The sequence below is a fragment of the Drosophila bipectinata genome, chromosome XR, assembly GCF_030179905.1.
Source record: "Drosophila bipectinata strain 14024-0381.07 chromosome XR, DbipHiC1v2, whole genome shotgun sequence".
Lineage (NCBI taxonomy): Eukaryota > Metazoa > Arthropoda > Insecta > Diptera > Drosophilidae > Drosophila > Drosophila bipectinata.
Genome location: NC_091735.1, coordinates 25,424,461 through 25,444,336, shown reverse-complemented (window position 1 = coordinate 25,444,336; position 19,876 = coordinate 25,424,461). Strand labels below are relative to the sequence as shown.

General features: G+C 45.0%; 2 protein-coding genes across 4 annotated transcripts in view; both read left to right on the top strand.

Moving 5' to 3' along the window:
* The window catches only part of LOC108123849 (zinc finger CCCH domain-containing protein 13), a 33,945-nt gene that overhangs the window by 8,700 nt on the left and 5,369 nt on the right, over window positions 1–19,876 (top strand). Inside the window, exons 2-4 of one of the 3 annotated variants that reach the window (XM_017239204.2) lie at window positions 4,472–4,517; window positions 17,989–18,292; window positions 18,379–18,605. In XM_017239204.2, coding sequence (XP_017094693.2) covers window positions 18,098–18,292; window positions 18,379–18,605 — 422 coding nt within the window. In that variant the 5' untranslated portion in view covers window positions 4,472–4,517; window positions 17,989–18,097. Of the gene's footprint in view, window positions 1–4,471; window positions 4,518–15,354; window positions 15,565–17,988; window positions 18,293–18,378; window positions 18,606–19,876 lie in introns of those variants that run through there. The other 2 variants (XM_017239205.3, XM_070282946.1) reach the window with 2 other exon arrangements.
* LOC108123850 (nuclear ubiquitous casein and cyclin-dependent kinase substrate 1-like) lies at window positions 6,476–8,098 on the top strand. The gene has a single exon (XM_043212920.2). The coding sequence runs from the start codon at window positions 6,763–6,765 to the stop codon at window positions 7,894–7,896; it is 1,134 nt and encodes a 377-aa protein (XP_043068855.1). The 5' UTR covers window positions 6,476–6,762; the 3' UTR covers window positions 7,897–8,098.

Sequence of the window (19,876 nt, the reverse complement as noted above, 5' to 3'; positions counted from 1 at the left end):
ATCTTGGCCTGGCCCTGGCATGAGGTTTGGATCTCTATTTACATGGAAGCTATAGACCGTCTATTGTGGAAATTAAAAACAGATTTGTCCTGGCAATGATGCCTAATTATTCAATTCATGGAGACGGCCCTCGGCGATCGAAATCGATGGCTTTGTCTCGGGCTTTGGATTGTTTTTGAAATGTTTTCGAGCCAGGCAATGACAAAGCGTGTCAGAAATATTTGATCTTTGCCATTCAATGGCTCACCAATGACCCACTGACTCTGTTAACTTGGCTGGCTGGCCTGGCCTGGGAGAATCGAAGTTGGAGCTTTGGCAGACTCGATTTGCATTCGGCATGCTCCATATCGGTCCATATTGGCAACCAATCTTGGTAACAGCCCACAGCCATTTATAATTGTCGTGTGTATTTTTTGGCGGCGCTTTTCAAAACATGATTTCCTACTTCCGCCATTCAAAGTCCATGGAAAAATGGTAACCAATGCTGGCCAAATAGCCAAAAAAAACGCCGAAAGCGTCATGATTCATGTAGTCGAGATATTTAATAATCGTGATTAGCGTTTATTTCTCGTTCACGTTATTCTCGTTTGTGTTTATTTTTCGACACAAGTGCCAACTAATTGTGGAGTTCCAACAAAAGACTACAAATAGGAAACCGATACGGGATGTGTGGGGTATTTAGGAGCCACTATGGTTCGATGATACTCCCCTCTGACATTCTCTTGGCAAGACCATCAAGTTTAAGCACAAATTATTATGATAATTGTGAGTTATAGAACCTGTTTGCGGCGCTACGCGTGCCTTTTGTTGGAAACCTTGGCCCGGGGATCGGCGTAATCGAAAAGTTCCCAGAGAAGCCCCGAAAAGTACGAACGAAAGAGGTAATAACGCGCAGCTCTGAAATCATTTCCCGTCTCGAATGCACTCCCAAGGCGAAACCTTTCAATGCCTCCGAAGGGTGCACAGAAAACTGTCGAATATTTTTTGTCAAGCAGCCCCGAAGGGCGCAGACTCGTTCAGATTTAAGTACAAAAAAAAATGTATATGAATTAAAACAAGCCCGATAAATCAGTGGAGTGGAGTAATGGAGAAACACAGACAGTGTGGAAGCCCCTTGGAAGCGACCAGGCACTCTTGAAATACGGCTTTTTCCACCATTCAAAGCCTCTTGGCAAATCACTTGACAATTAATGTTGCAATATACTGGAGATGATGGAGAGGCTGGGGATGCATCCTTTCACAATTCAATTTTTCAAATGAATTGGCTATTTATTTGCATTTTGTCAGCACATCTGGCTACCAACCATTCCTCTGGAGATACTTGACGAATGTATCTCCGCTCAACTTTCAACCCGAAGGGGAATACCCCACATACCGATGATTAGGGTGCGATTATAGAGCCCAGTAATTGGCCGACTCGACCAGCCCAGGAAGCGAAAAGCAAAAGTGTGACATAATAACTAGCGCTGAATAAACGAACACGCACTGGCTTGGATCAGGGGGCCTTATCGAAGCAAATGTGTCTGCGGTTGAATGCAGCTACTAATGCCACACAATTATGGCATTATGCGGCGATGAGAGGGTATATCTGGTGGATACCTGCTACTCGCCTATCGATTACCCAAGCACTTCCCCCTTTTTTGTTTCTGATGTCTAGGGCTGGGAACTGCAAAGCCCCTCCTTCCCTCCTAGTGGACTCCGACTTAGTCTCTAAGTGCATACCTACCTGGAGTTTGATATGATATGAGGTGCACCGAAGCGCGGCAGCAAAACCTTAATTGCAATCCCGACAATCGGCGAATGCCAAGTCAAGCAAATCCGCAGACCCAGTCATCACTTGACTACACTCGGATCGACTCACTCACAGAGTTCCAGTTGCAAGCTCATGGCTATCACATGACTCCATTCAAGCGTTTCCCATTTGGGCGTGCAACCCTCGGTGGTGGCAGCCAGAAAAAAAAACAAGCAACTCGATAAAAAGCAAATAAAAGCAGCGGCAAAAAGGTGTCGAGACCCTACCATAGACGCAGCCCATTGTCTTTTGTGGGTCTTCGATTATAATGACGCGATGATGCAACCTTGCCCACCGCCGATTGACGCGCCCCCTTTTTCCAGAGCCACGTAACCATCATCCGCGGCTGGGCAGGGCAGGGCAGGGTGACTTTTTGCTTAATTTGTCCGACTATCTGCCGCGCATCGCTTCCTTTTGATTTGTGGCCGGCTTTACGGCCGTAAAAGCAGCTACCTCCGGCTAACGAACCTTGCATGTGCTGGCCAAATCAATTGGTGGCCAAAATACGATTTCCCGGACTGGGACTGGACTCGAAGGTTTCCCCAATTTGTGAGTTTCGATTTCTGCACTCGGCGCCAAACGGGTTTGTTGTTTGGGTTGAGTCACCAAACACTTCCTTATTTCAATTTTATGCCCAGATATAGGCTTCCAAATCAAATGCAAATGCATGGGAGGGGAGTCAGAGCCGACTCGAATGTGGAACGCATGGGTTGGTATCTCTTCGCCTTGACTGCCTTCAGCTGGAATCAAATTAGCACTTGGCTTGTAATTAGTGCAAAAATAAACAAACAGACTTTGAAATCGAAGCCCAAAGAAAGCGTGACTTGGTCAAAAATGGGGGGAGAGCGGGAGAGAGAAGACCAGTCTTTGATTTGGATACTGGCAAGATTTCGTTTCTCTCCCCCACTCGGTCGGCGGGGGAGATTTCATAACCAGTGTCATAATCGAATGGGTTTCTATGAACAAATTTCTGTTTGTTTCGCTGATGAATAAAGACGACGGGGGAGAAAAATGAACCATGGACTGACACAGATTTCGGGGCGTTGTTTCGTTTGATCGAGGGGCGTGGCCCTGGCGAAAATAACTCTATGCGCTTTATTTTTTCGACTCTGGTGGTGCTGATTTTCAGTTTCTGATGTTTCTGGCTGCTCTGTTTGCGTTTTGTCTTGGACTTTTTACCCACGCCAGCGAGCAAAACAAAAGACTTAGGAAACGAACTTGCCCCCAAGACAAGTGATGTAAAGAGAGTCGGAAAACGAGAAACACGAAAAAAATATGTGGCACAGCCACCGCAACTGGGTGAATTAGTTGTTGTTGCCTGTGTGCATTGTTGCTTGTGTCTTCTGGACTGTGGTTGTTGTCGCTGTTGTTACAGAACAAACCGCTCATTAGGCCCATTAAACTGCAACTGTGAATTTGGTGAGTAAGTGTGTGTGTGTTAGTTAGTTGCACAGGAGATGTAATTACCTGGGAAGGGGCAACTCTGATGTTAACACAAATTCCCAACGGCTGTGGAGAGGTGAGAGGGAGGCCCTTGAAGTTGAGAAACTTGTGTATCGTTCATAGAACACGATCTTCTGGATCAATACTGCTCTCGAATCTGCCATGATATGATTATGGTTTAATTATTGGTTTTAAAGTATTAGTATAAGTATTCTATAGTTGACTACAATACCTCCTCAGAGTAGCTAAACTTTTGAACCTGCCCCCGATGGGAGACTGTGTCAACGTGGGTGTGTTTTTGGGCTTGCTTTGGGAACTGAGCAGGTAAAAGTGCATCTTCGGTGCATCTTTCCACCTCCATCCATTGGATGCACCATTGTCTGGGACATGACATGAGAATGAGGCACCCGGAATGGCAGTCTGGCGGAGACACATGGCAGCCGATTATTAACTACAAAAAAACGGCATGTACGGTTATCGCAGAACCTCCCATAATAGTTTTCCGGCTCCAAAGTTGCCGTCTTTTTCCCCAGTGTAGACCTCCGACTGGCATTCGAGATTCGCGAGCCTCGAAATGTGTATTGGGGTAACGTTCATCACGTTTGTCGATGCAATTTCACAGATAACTGTTTTTCCATGTTTGCCACCGCTGCTGCTGCAAGTTGGACGGCGGGGAGAGGTGGCAGCAAGGAGGTGGCAGAGGCTGGGGCAGGGGCAGTTGCATAATCCGCCACCAGCTCGGAAAACAATGCAAGCGCTTTTAAAATGCCGCAATTATCCGCAGCAAAGTCTGAAAAAGCCAAAGAGTATGTTTCTTTTTCTTTTGAAGTTTTGGTTTTGGTTTTCTTTGTGGGTCGCAGCAGTGGAGTCTTCTGAGGTTCCAATCAAGAATCTTGTGGGTTCGATAGGTTACTTGCCGGTTGTCTCCGTCAATGGCTATTTTGTGTACAAAGCTTAAAGGCCTCAAAACACTGTCAAGACCATAAAAACAAATAATCTTGGCGCTGGTTTACTCTGACTTTTGTCGCTGCCATTTAGCTTTGGCATTTCAATTGCGATTTTTTATTTGTTTTGGCTGTCATTTCAGTTCAGAGTTGGTCTTTTTGCTTCTACAGTCTTGCAGTGCTTTGTGGGCTTGTTATGACATTTTTTGGAGTGCCATTTGAGTGATTGCCTGGCATTTCTTGTCCACGGTGTATTTTGTTTGTATTTGTATTAAAAAATTGCATTTTTCAGATACCTTTGGATATTGGGAGGCGTATTTGAATATATTCGGCAGTCGGTGAGTATTCAATATGTCTCCTTCGAATTGCGCAACTTGCTCATTTCCCTTCGATCACAAATCTCAGACGACCTCAGAGTTCGGTCAACAGTGTAAATATTTTAAATGTCATGGAACAATAAAAAAACAGAAACAAAGGCCGAGGGGCTGAAAAGAAAATACAAATATTTATATGTGTTTTACATAAATTGTGCCATTGTCATGTTTGGATATTTTCCTTTCGAAGCAACTTTCCCACAAAGTGCATTTGACAAATGCAGCGCCATTCCTTTCTTCACATTTTACCAACAAAAGACCGCATTCGAAATCACGTACAAATATTTTGGACATTAATTTGCCACTAGTAGAAAGCCAAATGCTAATGAACCAATGAGCCAAGCCACAATGTCCGCTAAGTGAATATTAACAGTGAGGCCACTGGCCAGCATCTCACCCAAAAAGGCCAACGCATTTGCATTTCAATGCAGTTTGAGCTTGAAAAGCAAACAAACAAAGCTAAAATGTTTCAAACAAAAGCTAAATATATTTCTTGCTTGGTACCTGTTTGAATAGAATCAACTTTGAACCCCTTTTGTAATTGACCCTAAATTGAAATCACTTTCATAGCCATTAGGCCAGAGACGTGATTGCTTCGATCAAAGACTACCCCAAATAATAGGGCTAATTTATTAAGCAAATTGCGAAAAGTGTGTTGGCAGGTAAGGTAAGGTAAGGTAAGAGAACTCGAAACGGCAGCCTCTTTAGCTTTCCTCTCATGTCTGCCCAATTATTTGTATTTCTTTTCATTCAATTGCATTTTAACCTTCAGCATTTCTCAATTTCTCAATGGAATCGCACATTGTGCAAAAACGACTATGGTAACTGCAAATGAAAAGTACCTAAAAGATACCTGTCCGTGTCTGCGGATGGCATTTCTTATTTCTTGCTTTTGATTGACATCGGCTGGCTCGCTGAGTTTGGTCGCCTCTCCATGACATGGGAGGTTTGCTTCTCCTACTTGGCTTTACTTTATTTTCGCCGTGGCATTGGTGAAAGTTGTTGGCTGTCAACTTGAACATTTGAGCATTTGAATGTTTAATTGTTAATTGTATTCCGTTTGCGTCTTGCGCTGACGGCGCCTCCGACAAGGAGGCTTGGGAGTCGCCTCGGGAGTCGCCTTGGGAGTCGGAGCCTCTGACCTTTGGCCAACGTCCTTCAGAGGCTCGAATGTGTGCCATCCAGCCGCAGGTGAGAAGCACCAGCGCCCGACCAGGTCAACAGTCCACCTTTCTCCTTTCGCCTCACTCCCTCACATGGGTCGGTGGTCTTTTGTTGCCGTTTTTGGCATGATTATGCGAACATGCGAACGGTGACTTTCATTGATCCCTCCTCGGTCCAACCAGCCAAAAAGTATGTGGAAAACAAACGTGCTCGGAGTCGGAGAAAATCCAGATGCCCACCAAAAAATACGAATGTCTGGTGACAATTTCACTTTCCATTGTTTTGGCAAAACTCTGTGAAGGTTCATTGAAACTTTGAACGTTGTGGCTGCTCCTGATTGCCGATCACCAAACACCGATCGCCGATCGCCAGGGGCTAGGATTCCTTCGATGCTCCATAAGGCAGGCGACTTTCCCAATCGCAGGAGGTTTGGATCTGCTGCCTGTATCTTATTAGCCAGCTTTTCCAATAGAAATCGACCTTTTAAGGCAAATGTTTTGAAAATGAATTTAAAGACTTGTAAACAATGGATTTTTCAACACTGGCAACACTTACTTTAATTAATCGATATTTCACGTGCCAGAAATAAACTTTTTTTAAGGTAGAACGGTATGAATTTTGCGGTAATTTTCATTTTTGACCCTTAAATTAATTGACCCTTGCCATCGATTTTAATTCAATAAAATTTTACAAATTATCGACAAAAAATAAATTCTGAACAAATCACAAAAATCATAATAGGCCTTGAAAATATTTTCCCACAGAATCCACAAGGCTGCCAAATAGGTATTCTTGATTTTTATACAATAAGTTTAACTTATAATTTAAACAAAAGAACAACCTTTTGTACCGTGATTCTCAGCTGATCAACCCAATCTGGCCAGACTAATTGATAATCTGGTATTATATAATTGGTAGTATTTATCGATAGTGGTGGAAAAGCTCCATTTCCGTCAAGCTGCCGCTTCCGTTCCTTTTCTTTTTGCACTTCGAACGAGGTTGGTTGAAATTCCTGGAAATTTTGGTAAATAACTCCGCAGACACGATGAGACCGCCGGGCGCTATTCCGCAGGATTATATCAACGATCCGGAGTTTGAGGTTGAAGAGATTCTTGACAAGCGCCTATTTGGAGGCAATATCCAATACAAAGTGAAGTGGATGGGCTACAGCCTTGATGCAGCCACGTGGGAGCCCATGCAAGGTTTGAACAAGTGCTACGGCACGTTGGCCAAGTTTGAAGCGACTTTTCATGGCAGAATGTTGGAGAGGTTGGACGAATTGGAACGCATTATTGAGAACAATAAAAAACAAATTATTGAACTCATTGAAAAACAATCCAGTGAGCGAAAATTGCCACCGATCGATGGGGTCGGGATAAAGCAGGTGCCCCCGAAAGTGCCGCCCTCACCCAAAGAGAATAGAAATCGCGAGCACGTGGAGAAATATACCAATGGACACCAAAGCCATCTGCGAAATGGCAAAGAACGCAAGCACAAGAAGTCCGATGAAAATGAACAAAAGTCCCAGTTCAAGGGGGTGAAGATTAAGAACATCAAAAAAAATAAATCGTCATCGAAAAAACAAATAAAGCACTTGCTTTTGTCGCCACTCGCTCCGAAGTCCCCTCCTAGGAAGAAGAAATCTCTAGAAACTTCGGCTGACTCAGAATCCCACTATGCCGAAAAGAAGAAAAGCTCCAAGTCCAAGGACCGCGCGAACCTCCAATATAGCGCAGATGACGAAGCGGAACAAAACCCAGTGGAGCCCTCTTCCAGCAAGGATCACAAAAAGTCAAGTCGCAAGGACAAGGAAAAGTCCAAGCCACAATTCCCAGGTGTTCGCATGAAGTATAGTTTAAACACAAATACTTCTTCAAAAAACAAACTCGGAGACACCAAGGCCAGTCCCCCAGGGGTGTCGGAGAAGCGCAACTTGGAGCGTCGTAACAAGAAGGATAAGGATCACGCAAAGAAGCGTAAAGACGAGAAGTCTCGTCGCAAAATGGACTCTGACAAGAAAGGATCAAAGATCAAGGAAGGTACTCCACCATTCGACACTGAATCGGAATTGGACCGAGAATTTATGGATATGTTGTTTGGCGCCGAAGAAACGGTGGAGGAGGAGGTTGGCGCCAGTTCTCCAGACCCCGAGGAGATGGTCCTTCACCAATTTTACTAAGAAACCCCCCTGGAAAAGCTGGGAAAGCTCGAAATAGCGAGCCATTTATTTTTGAAGATGACAGTACTGCGGCGGAGAAAATGAATGTGGTGCATCTGGAGCATCTTGGCCAGGGTTAAAGCAGCCACGAAAAACATAACGAATATGTATTATTTTTCAAACCATTTTTTTTTTCAAACCAATAAATATTTTTTCAAGGATTCATCTCGCCAAATACTTGTTTTTGTTTTTTTAACATATCAAGTCATCCATTTTATAGTTTGGAAACAATGGGGTTGGAATAAGAATTTTGACCTTTTTATGGAGGATTAAGGGTGAATAGGCCTAATGATGAATGAATATCAATTGGAAAGGAATGCCAGATACGTAAGTGTTAGCACCATGCTTCGATTAGTTTGTGTTTACTGCTTTTGCCTCTCCCCAGATCATAGCTTCCTCGATTCCGTGTCAGTAGTCCCAGTACCGGAGTGTTCGGCTCCCCATTAGAGTGACAAAATATGGTCTGTCGACCAAGTTGGAGCCGATCGAGTCGTGGGCGAGCCAAGAAACAAAGCAAAGACCGTTCGTGACCGTTACCAATCAGCTTGTACCGGATCGGTCTTAGCCGATTTGGCTGGTGCTGGGGCTGGCGCTGGCTTACAATTACAGTTAGCCGGGCCTTTATGCAAATTGCCTTTATGCGTGCATGACAGAAAATTTGTGGTCGATTGAATGACTGGATGATTGGAAAGGTGTGCGCATGCGTACGCATTTTGTTAAAAAAGCCAAGCAGCAGGAAAACCAGAGCTAGGCGAGCCGCCAGCCAGCCATTAACCTTGATTTGCAATCGAAACAAAGAGAAAAAGTGTAAACAAACAAGACCTATAGTAGGAGTCGTGCCAAACGAAGGCATTTATGGCACTTCACCGGCCCCTCGATTGAGGGCAAGAGCTTCAGGGACACCTATTCCCGACACCTCTGTCTTCAGCCAAGCAGGTGATGGACTCTAAGGACTTCACAAGCCAGACCTCCTCCTAGAGAAAGTAACTGGGATCGCGTATAGGATGCGCTCGTCATTTGATGATAAACACATTCCGTTTACATTTCTGATTTCAATTTGCTGTACACAGGTTATTGTGGGTTTATTTTTAAATCGCTGACCTCAATTTAACGCTTTTGTTATTCCCGCATCCGACCGGTGCAAAAAGTTATTTAATTGCCGAGCAAAAAGCGAATTAAAAACCAAAACCGGCTCCGGCAAATCCTGTCATGACATCAGCTATCTGGCCATCTCATCGGACCATCATTGGCATCATTATCGTCATCGGACTCTAAGCCAGAACCTAATAGAGTATGAAGACTCTGCCGACAGAAAATAAACGCAACCTTTTAATTTGAGGTGCCCGGAGGCGATTCGGCAAATCGTCTTAATTTTCAGTCTGCGAGGGTCGATCGATAGAAGTTTTAAGTTCGATTCATAGAACGCCTGTAAGTACACGCCTATAGGGCACTCTATGAGCTGAGTGTAACTCTTGAATTTATTTCCAGCTTCTATAGTTCGGTGGCCAGAATCAGAAACTCTTGGCGGGAATTTCTCTCACCTCTGGGGTAGTGTTCTTGCCACATTCGCACACCTCCGAGCATCTGGAAGATGCCCATGTGTGTAATGTACTTATGCCTGGCATTTCGTGGTATCATCTCCATTGTTGGGCTCTTCCCACTGACGACGCTTCCTCGTCTCGGGGCTCTTTCTTTCTTCGACCGCTATCTTCTGGGCTGGCGATGGAAGGGGGTTCGGGCTAGGGATCGGGCTTTTGTCAATTCATTGTCAACAAGTCAGTGAACTTGTGTGTGCCCAGCTGAGAAAAAAGCCAGCGGAGGGAAGAGCTTCGGAGCAGCAGCAGAAGACCCAGCAACCCAAAACCCACCGAAGACGAGGGGCTTACATGGTGTGGCTTTTTCTTTTAAAAATAATTAACATAAATTAATAGGAAGCGAGTAGAAGCAGCGCTCCGCCTGGCACAAAAGCAGTTACAATAAAATCCACAAACACGACCAAGGCCTCAGAGAAGACGAACTTTCAGATACTCTCGACCCAAAATGGTGCTGGAAAAGATAAGCTTTTGAATTCGAAAAGTGTTCTGATTCTCTATATTTGAACGTTCCATTGCAGTTCTGAGCCATCCCCGCATGGAGAGCAACAACCTCAGCGAAATCTGAATCGGTAACTGGCAAGCCGAAAAAGTTCGCGTCCTAAGTCTTTTGTTTTCTCAACGTTTTGCGGGGCTTGCTCGAACTCTGGGTGCATAAAAAGTGCATAAAACTTACATAAGCCATAGCCGGGAGCAATTCCAGAGTTATTTATGGCACACGCACCCAGAGAATGACAAAACGCAGCTCGAAAAGGGGGAGAAAAGGCAGATACTTTTGGCATTTAAATTGCAACTGAAACGGAGACTGAGCTTGCAACAGAAATCTCAACTGCAACTGCAACTGCCACCGCTGCAACAGAAGAGCTGTGAGCTAATCAGCACCTGTCAGAGGGGCTGAAACGCAATCAGGAAGCAAAAACCAAACCCTAGACACGAGAGCCGGGTGAAAAGTTGTTCACATGTTGATTAGGTATCGTTTTTTTGTGCCCACCTCCTGGTTTTTTCCTCTACGGTCTTGCCCATAATACATCATGATGTAACAAATACAGACGCAAAGCCGCAGAGGCAATAATCGACGGGAATAGCTAAATCGATTGGAATTGGCTGAAACGAGTTTTGGCGCAGTGAGTCGGGTCGAGGCGAAACCCATATCATCATTAGAAAAGGTAGAAGATTCTTAATGATCTCACACCATCTCACAGGCATTAGCATTCGAGATGAGTAGCGAAAGCCCTGTAATTGAGATAAATGTCTGGTCCAGCACGAGCTAAGATAAGCTATAGGCTGATATTATAATCATCTTTCTATAAAGCCTATTGCCGAAACCCTGGCAGGCCCTCACCATTGCTCCACCATCTGAATCTCATTTCAAAACTGGCGATGTCTTTTTGAGACTTCATCGTTGGCAAATCGCCTTTTATATTTGCCTATTTATTTTATTCCACGTCCAGCCTTTTTTGGCAAGCAATTATTTGCACATTATACATTGTCATTAGAGGAAAATTATAATTATTATGCCTTGTTGCTGTTGCTGTTTCTGTTCATTATACAATGCAGCTGCCGAATGAAACACTCACGAAATTCAAGTGCCGAGTGCTGGGCAAATAATGTGTAATGAGTCGATAAATAAGGTGACTGAGATGGCATCGAGCCCGGCTAACACAACACAAGACAATACAAAGCAAATACCATAAATGTTCGCATTTACGTATTGACAAGTAATTGATTTGCGTTGTCGAGTTGCCCGATCGAGTGACTGACCGCTGCACTTTCACTTTATAATTTTTAATATAAATAGAAATTTCGGAGCTGTGCTCCGCCGGGAGAAAGGGCGAAGATGAGTCACGGCTCTTTGGAGTCCCTAGCTTCCAAAACAATTGCATTAAGCTATTATGGCCCCTCTGATCAAGTCGCTTTCCATGGCCTCCATTCAGCACTGGATTTAATTTAAGGCCCCGGGTGGAGTGGGAAGCCTAAACGCCCTAATACTCCTCCTTAAATCATTGATTAATTGCTCGATAAAGCGGAACATCAATCAAGAGCATCGGGGCCTTACATAAGCCCCAAAAGAGCCACCGCGGGAATCAACCTCAAAAGCCGAAATCCCAATCAAGTTGGCCGATCTTCACGCGGTGTTAACGCTTCGTAACTTTGCAATTACAATCCGAGAAGGGCGGAGAGGCGGAGGGGCGGGCTCTCGATGCGGGCACCTGTACTTTAAGTGCTCCGGCTCTGTCTAACCGAAATTAAATGATATAATTACTCCCCGTACTCCGTACTCCGGACTATCCGGTACCGCTAGCCCCCTTTGCTCGAATGCTCAAATGTTTTCTGTCTTGCTTCAAGAACTTTTTCGGGCGCGTGTCTTAATTTGGTGGCTTTATTTTATTCCACTTTATTGCTTATTTTTTCAGTTTTCAGCTTTTTTTGGGGCAAGTTCTTGGAGGTCTTTGAGGCTCGGAGTCTCTGAACTTTTTGTTTCCACCAATTCCAGGAAGACCCAAACAATTGAAGGCACAAGCCAAGCTTGTTAATGTTTTTTTCCTCGTTCGGGGCAGGAAGGAGAGAATTCGAGGCATCTGGTTAACGTTTTCCACGATTTCGACTCGCCTCTTATTGGGATTGAAGCCCCAACCAAGCTTGGTCTTTTTAGAAAACTGAATGAATCGATTTGAGTCACTTGGTTCATCAAGGAGCTGCTGCCACTCCCCAGCCTTCAGGTATTGATGTTGTCTTATTTTATGTACCTGTTCTATGACACACCTCAATACGGTTTCACCCAATCTTCGGGGCTTCACTCTTCAATCTTCAGGCTTTCAGGTCTTCAATTGATCAACGCCGCTGGCAAATCTCCAAAGTCATCTCTTCTCGCCTCTTTTCTCACTCCGTTTCTCCGGCTTCGGCTCCGAAGCAATTTATATTGCGCTAATCACGTGAAATAGATCAAATTTCTTTTGTCGGCTCGTCGGGGCTCCCGGGGGGATCGCGTAAACCCACACAGACCCGTCTCCGAGGGGGTAGAGTGTGCCGGGGGCTTGCCATCTTGTTGACTAGCTCACTTGTGAGTAGGACCGTCAAAATATTCCTCAAATCTGAGGAGAATTCGATACAAACTGGACTGGTACTGGCACTGGGACTGAGACAGAGACTGGGAGAAATTCGGGTGACAAATTCGGAGCTGAGCTTAGAAGTGAGTTTCACCTCGCCTACCACCTGCCCGGGCCATTGAGGAAAACATAATCTTTCGAATTACAGATCGGCCGCCTCGTTTTCACAAATCCGATCGAGTGGCCAGGCTAGTTGGAAATGTTTTAATTTGTATCTCCTCATTTTTGTTTTCATTTCCATTGACTCGGCGGTGTCACACTCTCTCCGGCGGTGAGGCCTAATCTACGGGCGGGGATGGGCATCGGATCGGATCGTATGGGGCTTCTGGCCGAGAGCTGGCACAGTGATTGGTTTTGCCTTGGCTAATGATGATTACCCACTTTTACCGGCCACATATAAAAATCAAAAGCGGTTTAACGCGTTTCTCGACTCTCCACTCTCGGACACTTGGGGCACCTGTGCACTGTAAACAAGTACTACTAACAAGTCAACCATATTATTAATATGTCTTGCAACAGATACGACAAGAAGTCCTTACAAGCATAGGGCTTAGACAAAAGCCAGAAATATATATCATTTAATGGGGTATCATTCAAACTTCCCTTTGATTTCTCTCTCTGTGTATAGTATCTATATAGTATCGCTGGCCACTTCTCGGCCATCTCATTGCGATTCAATTAAAATCGCTTAACCAGCCGACAACCCGAACCCAAAAGAAAGCAGCCACTTGCTTGCCACACAAATCAGTTAGTGGAGCTGGAGCTGGGCGTGGCGGTCTTGTGTCTTCTGTCTTCTACCTCCTGCCACTTGTTCCTTGACTTGGCCTTGGCCATACTCGCCTCTAGATTTCTCCCAAAAATTATATATAAATATTTAAGCAACAGGTTCCGAAGCCAAATTTAATTGCAAATTATCATGTCTCGTATCATGTGTATTTTTGTGCCGTTTTTTGTTCACTCGGCTTTTAGTTTTTCCATCGACGGAGGAAAGTGAAATTCCACTTGGCAATTGTTTCGAAGGCCCCTCTTGATTTTCTCCAGCGCGGGATCCCCCTTTCCATGTCAGCAGGTTAGCAGGGATTTGGGAAAATCGGCGAGGCAGCAACACAGAAAATCAAAGGCCAAAATAAAAAACTATCAACTATTAAACCAAAAACTAAAAAGTAAAAAGCGGGAGAAATCGCAGTTGCTGGGCCAGCGAAAACGTGCCGAAAATGCATTTGTGGGCCTGCCAAAAATGCTGCCAGAAAGCAAGGTCATTAAATTGTTATCAGTGTAGTGGCGGTCTCTCTTTTAACAAAGTGTCGAGTCTGAACTTTGTTCCATTATCTGATTTGGATATTGTCACGATCGGCCCATGGCATTTGAAGTATCTGCTTATGGGGAGTACCTCTCTATCTTCTGATGTCTGATCGGCTGACGCCTGACCCCTGACCCCATCGTAGGTAGTTTGTGCCCCATCATCCGTTAATTGCTCGACCAACTGCATTACAAGGCGTTTTATGGAGCAATTTCTTGGCGTAATTGAGGAAATGCTAATGGGTTTCGGTGGTTTTCGGTTTTTGGAAGGAAAATTCATAAAAACTCTGGATGACCGCACCTTGTTATGGGTTTCATGGGGATAAGAAGATATTAGGGGGAAATGAGCAATTGTGGCAGGCCAAATGGAGTTATTATTGGTAGATCCTATTGAGATATACGCTATATACTTGTAAGTACGATTTAGTTCCCATACCCAGTCGAAAAACAAGTCGGATCCACGTTATCTTTTCGACAATCCATCAAAGACAAGACCATAAAAACGGAGGCATAGGAAATATTTGAAAACAAGATATGTTTTGTGTGTTTTTTGGCCAAACGACAAAGACAACTGGGCCAGAAACCGAAACTGAGTGGTGGTGGATATATCGACACCTTGGCTAGATTTGAACATTTCCGTTTTGAAAATCCCAGAGTCAGAGTCAGGTACCCCAGTATGGGCACAAGAATTACTGCCAGATTTCACTCCGCGGAGAGAAGCCAAAGCACGCCAGCACACGGCAAGTTAAATGCCAAGTTTTTCATTTTTTCGTATCTTTTTTTTTACATTTTTTTCTGTTTTTTACTTTTTTGCAACCACAATCAAGTGGTGGTGGTGATGGTAGATGGAAAACTTGTAGAATGCACGACGGACGGCTTTTCAAAAAAGTGCTCAATGCTATATCAATAGCAGCAGCTCGACTTGGCTCAAACCACCACTGCACCGAGCCACCGAGCCTCCATGCCACCTCCAGTGGCAACAACAATAGCGTTCGTACACCTGTCTAAGCCAAAAACAAAGGCAACAAAATACGGCCAAAATAAAAAGAAGTCGAAGCAGACAACAACAGCAAGAACAACAACACTCCGGCCAGGGCCGCAAAGTTGACGCTGCGCCCAAAAACCCAACAACTTTTAATTTCAACACATTCCAGCACAAGACTCCAGTGCTCCAGCACTCCAGCACAGTGGGCCAGACCGGTGACTTCTTTGTCCGATAGCTGCCGCCAAAGAATGTGCAGTCGAGGCCCCACTGTACGGACTTTCTTTGCCGCAAACTCGAAACTGAAAACCAAATGAAAAACAAGTTCGGGTTCGGGTTCGACTTCGAGCCAGTTCGGTGGCTCAGACATGGTCGAGGAGGAGGGAAGAGGGGAGTGGGGATCTGGCCAACCACTAGCTGAGGCCGTTTCCAGAGGCAGTCAGCCAAGTCAGTCGATTGCTGGCGGTCGAAGCGTTGAGACGTTTTCTGTGCGACAAAAAAAACGCGCTAGAACCGCGAGAAACCGAGAAACCGAGACACCGAGAAAGAAGTTCACGGATTGCTGTATCTTTTTGTTAACATTTTTTTTTGCTGTTTGTAGATACATACATACATACGTGTATCTGTGGAATAGTTTCTGCCCGCAAAGGTGTGTGTGTGTGTGCTTGGTGCTTGGAGAGAGAGAAAGAGGGAGACTCTCTTCGCAATTACCGTTAATCAAATAAGTTTTTTAGAAATTTAAACGCTCCACTTCGGTGCCAGTGCGAGTTGGCGAGTTGGTGTGTGTGCGTGTGTATCTGTGTGTGAGACTTAAACGGTTCATTGATCGAGTTCAGCTCGAAATGGAGCAAAAGCGGCCAAAAGAATAAATACCAAGAGGAAAACAAAAAGTCAAAAAAACAGAAACATCCAATAGATCACAAAACAAAAGCCAAACAACAAACCGACAAACAAACAAACAGTGCAAGTGCCAAAGTGCGATTTGTGTATCTGTATCTGTGTGTGTGTGTGTGTTACCAATTCCAAAAGACAACGGAAAATGCGCTTAACCCATTTTCGAGCCATCAATTCCACTGCGAATAGGAACATCACCTAAAAGCCCAAAAAGCGGTCAAAAAGGCACCATTTGGGCCATTATCTTAATATTTTTAACAAGATATCAATATTGTGCTATTGTGGCCCGCTTAAAGATACCTTTACAGATCCCCCAGATAAACAGATACACATGGAAGCTATAGATACATCTGGGTACAGATATAAAAAGGGAAACAACTTGAGACGGTCCGGCATAACAAAAGATCTCTTTGCAAATTGTTTATTTGCTGCTTCGCTGGCCAGCAAACGGATTGTTTATGCTAATGTCCCTACCTACAAGTGGACTACCAACCCGCATCCCCAGATCCGCGCTGGGTCTTTCAACACATTCCCATAAAATGTAAATCTGCGCACTGTCTAGAAGACCAGGGTTTTCTAGGCCCACAACTTCTGGGGTTTCTTTAAGGAGGTCTCGAATACATTAGCAAGTCCATGAATAACATATAGAGAACCCCCACCATTCAGTACACACCCAACACCGAAATGTCCATCAATCATAGGTTTCACATAGGAAGTGTCTCGGCAACAAGTTCTGGCCATTCTCCGGTGATACTTCCTAGAGCAGTCTTAAAGAGTTGAGACATGTGTTATAGCACCCTCTGAATTATTAGATACTAGAACCTGAAGAAATTCACGTATCGCCAGGTGTCTTTGATATTCCATTCCAGTCATTATGCATTCTCGTTTCTCCAATACACTTATATTCGTTTTGGGGTTATTATATATGCGATATGAATTCCACAGCCACTTCTGTATCTGTGTCTTATGCAAATTGGCTGGGCACACAATAAGCCAGGCTTATACCATATAGCTTTGATAGATATCGCCTGCTCGGAGCCTCGATTATTCGGTTTTCGTTGCGGTTTTGTTGTCGATCTGAATGCATAACTGACAAACAAAAAACGAGATTCTTTTGACCTACGCGCCGTTGAGCAACAAGTCGCACAAGATCATCGATTAGAAGTGTCGATTGGGGGGATCTCGTTCGTGCACAGAAACAAATCTTCCCAGCCCCAAGGTCAATATCTTCATAACATGAAGACTTCTTGGTCCAGGGTTTTTTCCCAAATCTCCTCCTAGATATTTTCAAAATTCTGATAATTCTGATGATATTCCAGCGCTCACGTCTCTATATTTTTTTCGGTGCATCATAATGGTATTCCAACACCTGTGGGACGAGTTAATACCGTTCGCTGGTTTGGCCGGTTCGATTTTGGTCGGTTTCGGGCCCCGTTTTGAGACGATTCCTCTGCGGCTCGTTCGGTTCTCTCGTTTTCTCACAGAAGTTATGACACATGACAAGATTGCATTTGAATCCATCTCGCTGGGTTGCCGTTAGCTGCCTCCTGCCTCCTGCCACCTGCCACCTGCAACCGAGTGGCATTCCAGTTTCCGTTTCAATCTCATCCAAATCCGCCACAAGTCGCCATCTGATTTGTGGTGTCATTAATCATAGATATATTCTCTGGTATCTAGTCTATGGTTTCCATTTCGGTGGAGCTTGGAGCTTACGTGGGCGAGCCAGACACTCCTCTAATGGGATTACCGATTACGTTTTGGGGCATCTTTGGGATGCTTTTAGTGGAATTTAACAGTTAGGGGCCTGGAGAGGCCAACCCGTTTTCTACGTCTTCTGGTTCTGTTGGCCGCTATCAGCGAAAAGTTAACGCAACATTGGAACGGTTTATTTCTCTCAACTCTTGAAGAATTTTAATCCAAAAACCATATAGACTGTCACTCCCAGGGTCGTGGCTTTCTTTTCGTCATAGAGGGATTATACAATAAACCACTTGAGCTGAGCGAAGATTATTTTAATTACTGTAAGTCCAGTCCAGAATAGCCCTCTAGAAGCTGCAAGCTGGTTTTATTGCCAATTTAAACAGTTAGTGATGTAACCTGGCCCAGACTTTGTTGGCCAATTTTGTTAGCCATTTCAAAGAGACTGCTTGAATTCATAACAAACGTTTCCTGTTTTCAGATGCCTTTAACGCCAATTAGCATTTAACTCGGAACATACATAGAAGCCCATTCAGAAGAGTAGCCGCATTTTCGTTGAGTGTGCCCGCGTCGCACATTCCGGCCAGAAGATGGCGCTGCGCCTGCGTCGGGACGTCCAGAAGGCCTCCTACTATGTCTGGTTCCTGGGTGCTGAGGAGGCAAAGGGACTGCGGGGTGCCCGGGTGATAAACTCGGTGCTGCCCTACCTTGTCGACCGATCCCGGGGCCAGGAGCCTCTCAAGGTCACCCTCCAGGTGTCCCACAAGGGCATCAAGATCGTCCAGGTAGGTGGTGGGCAGAGAGTGGGTCGGCTATCAGGTTCACCCACCTGAAAGAACCTTCTACAATTGCATGCTTGTGATATTTTCAGGGGGCCTCGAAACACCTAATCCCCCATAGTGCCATAACCAGCTCCGTGCAGACGGACGACATCGTCGCCTGCGTCCTGCTCCTCTACAATCCGGCCACCAAGTGCCCGCTCCACGTCCACGCCTACCGCTGCGACTCGGAGACCACGGCGGAGGCGTTGCACCTACAGCTGCAGATCCTCATCAACCGACCGGACAACCAGAAGCGCTTCGAGGAGCTGGAGACCAGGTAAACGCAATTCCAGGGGGCACCCCACTACATTCATAAAAACAAACTTCGGTTTTTGGTTTCGAGTTTTAGCACTTTTGTTGTGCAACTTTTGAATAATTGTGCCGAGCAGGAAGCAGTTGCAAATGTAGTTGCCGAGGCAGCCACTTAGGCACTCCATTAGACACACTCGCGTGGAATAATGCCGTCCATCCGAGCGCTTGACGTGTAATCGTGGTAATCGCCCTGCCACCGGGATGGCGATGATGATGCTAATGGCGCTGGTGCTGGATGACGGTGGTCATGATAATGGAGAGAGCACTCAGGAGTCTTGCTGTGGCGGGTAATTGGCTGGCTTGCTCATGTCCACAGCTTTCCCACGGCGCATTACGCGGCTTTCCGCCGTGCAAGTGGGCGAAGAGACTCCCCACACATGACAGACTTAACACCCATTTTGGCGAAGACGAATGCATACTAATAGACAAGCGAGTCCCTATATCTTCCCTGCGATGGCTATATCTTCCCCAATTCGCATCCGATTCTCAAGCGGAGTACCTTAAACGATTTCTAGATCGATTCTCCGCCATTCTGCATCAAAATCCTGAGACAAAATATTTTTTAGATTTTTTGTCCATTTTTCCTGATGGGATCCCTTGAAAATGGGGTTTTCCCCTACAGGGCCCACTGCGATGGCTATATCTTACCCAATTCTTATCCGATTCTCAAGCGGAATACCTTAAACGATTTCTAGATCGATTCTCCACCACTCTGCATCAAAATCCTGAGGCAAAACATTTTTTTGATTTGTTGTCCATTTTTCCTGATGGGATCCCTTCAAAATGCAGTTTTCCCCTATAGGGCTCACTGCGATGGCTATATCTTCCCCAATTCGCATCCGATTCTCAAGCGGAGTACCTTAACCGATTTCTAGATCGATTTGCTACCATTCTGCATCAAAATCCTGAGACAAAATATTTTTTAGATTTTTTGTCCATTTTTCCTGATGGGATCCCTTGAAAATGGGGTTTTCCCCTACAGGGCCCACTGCGATGGCTATATCTTACCCAATTCTTATCCGATTCTCAAGCGGAATACCTTAAACGATTTCTAGATCGATTCTCCACCACTCTGCATCAAAATCCTGAGGCAAAACATTTTTTTGATTTGTTGTCCATTTTTCCTGATGGGATCCCTTCAAAATGCAGTTTTCCCCTATAGGGCTCACTGCGATGGCTATATCTTCCCCAATTCGCATCCGATTCTCAAGCGGAGTACCTTAACCGATTTCTAGA

Bases quoted from the DNA above. Each gene is read 5' to 3' on its own strand.
- LOC108123850 (XM_043212920.2), top strand. From the start codon at position 6,763: ATGAGACCGCCGGGCGCTATTCCGCAGGATTATATCAACGATCCGGAG.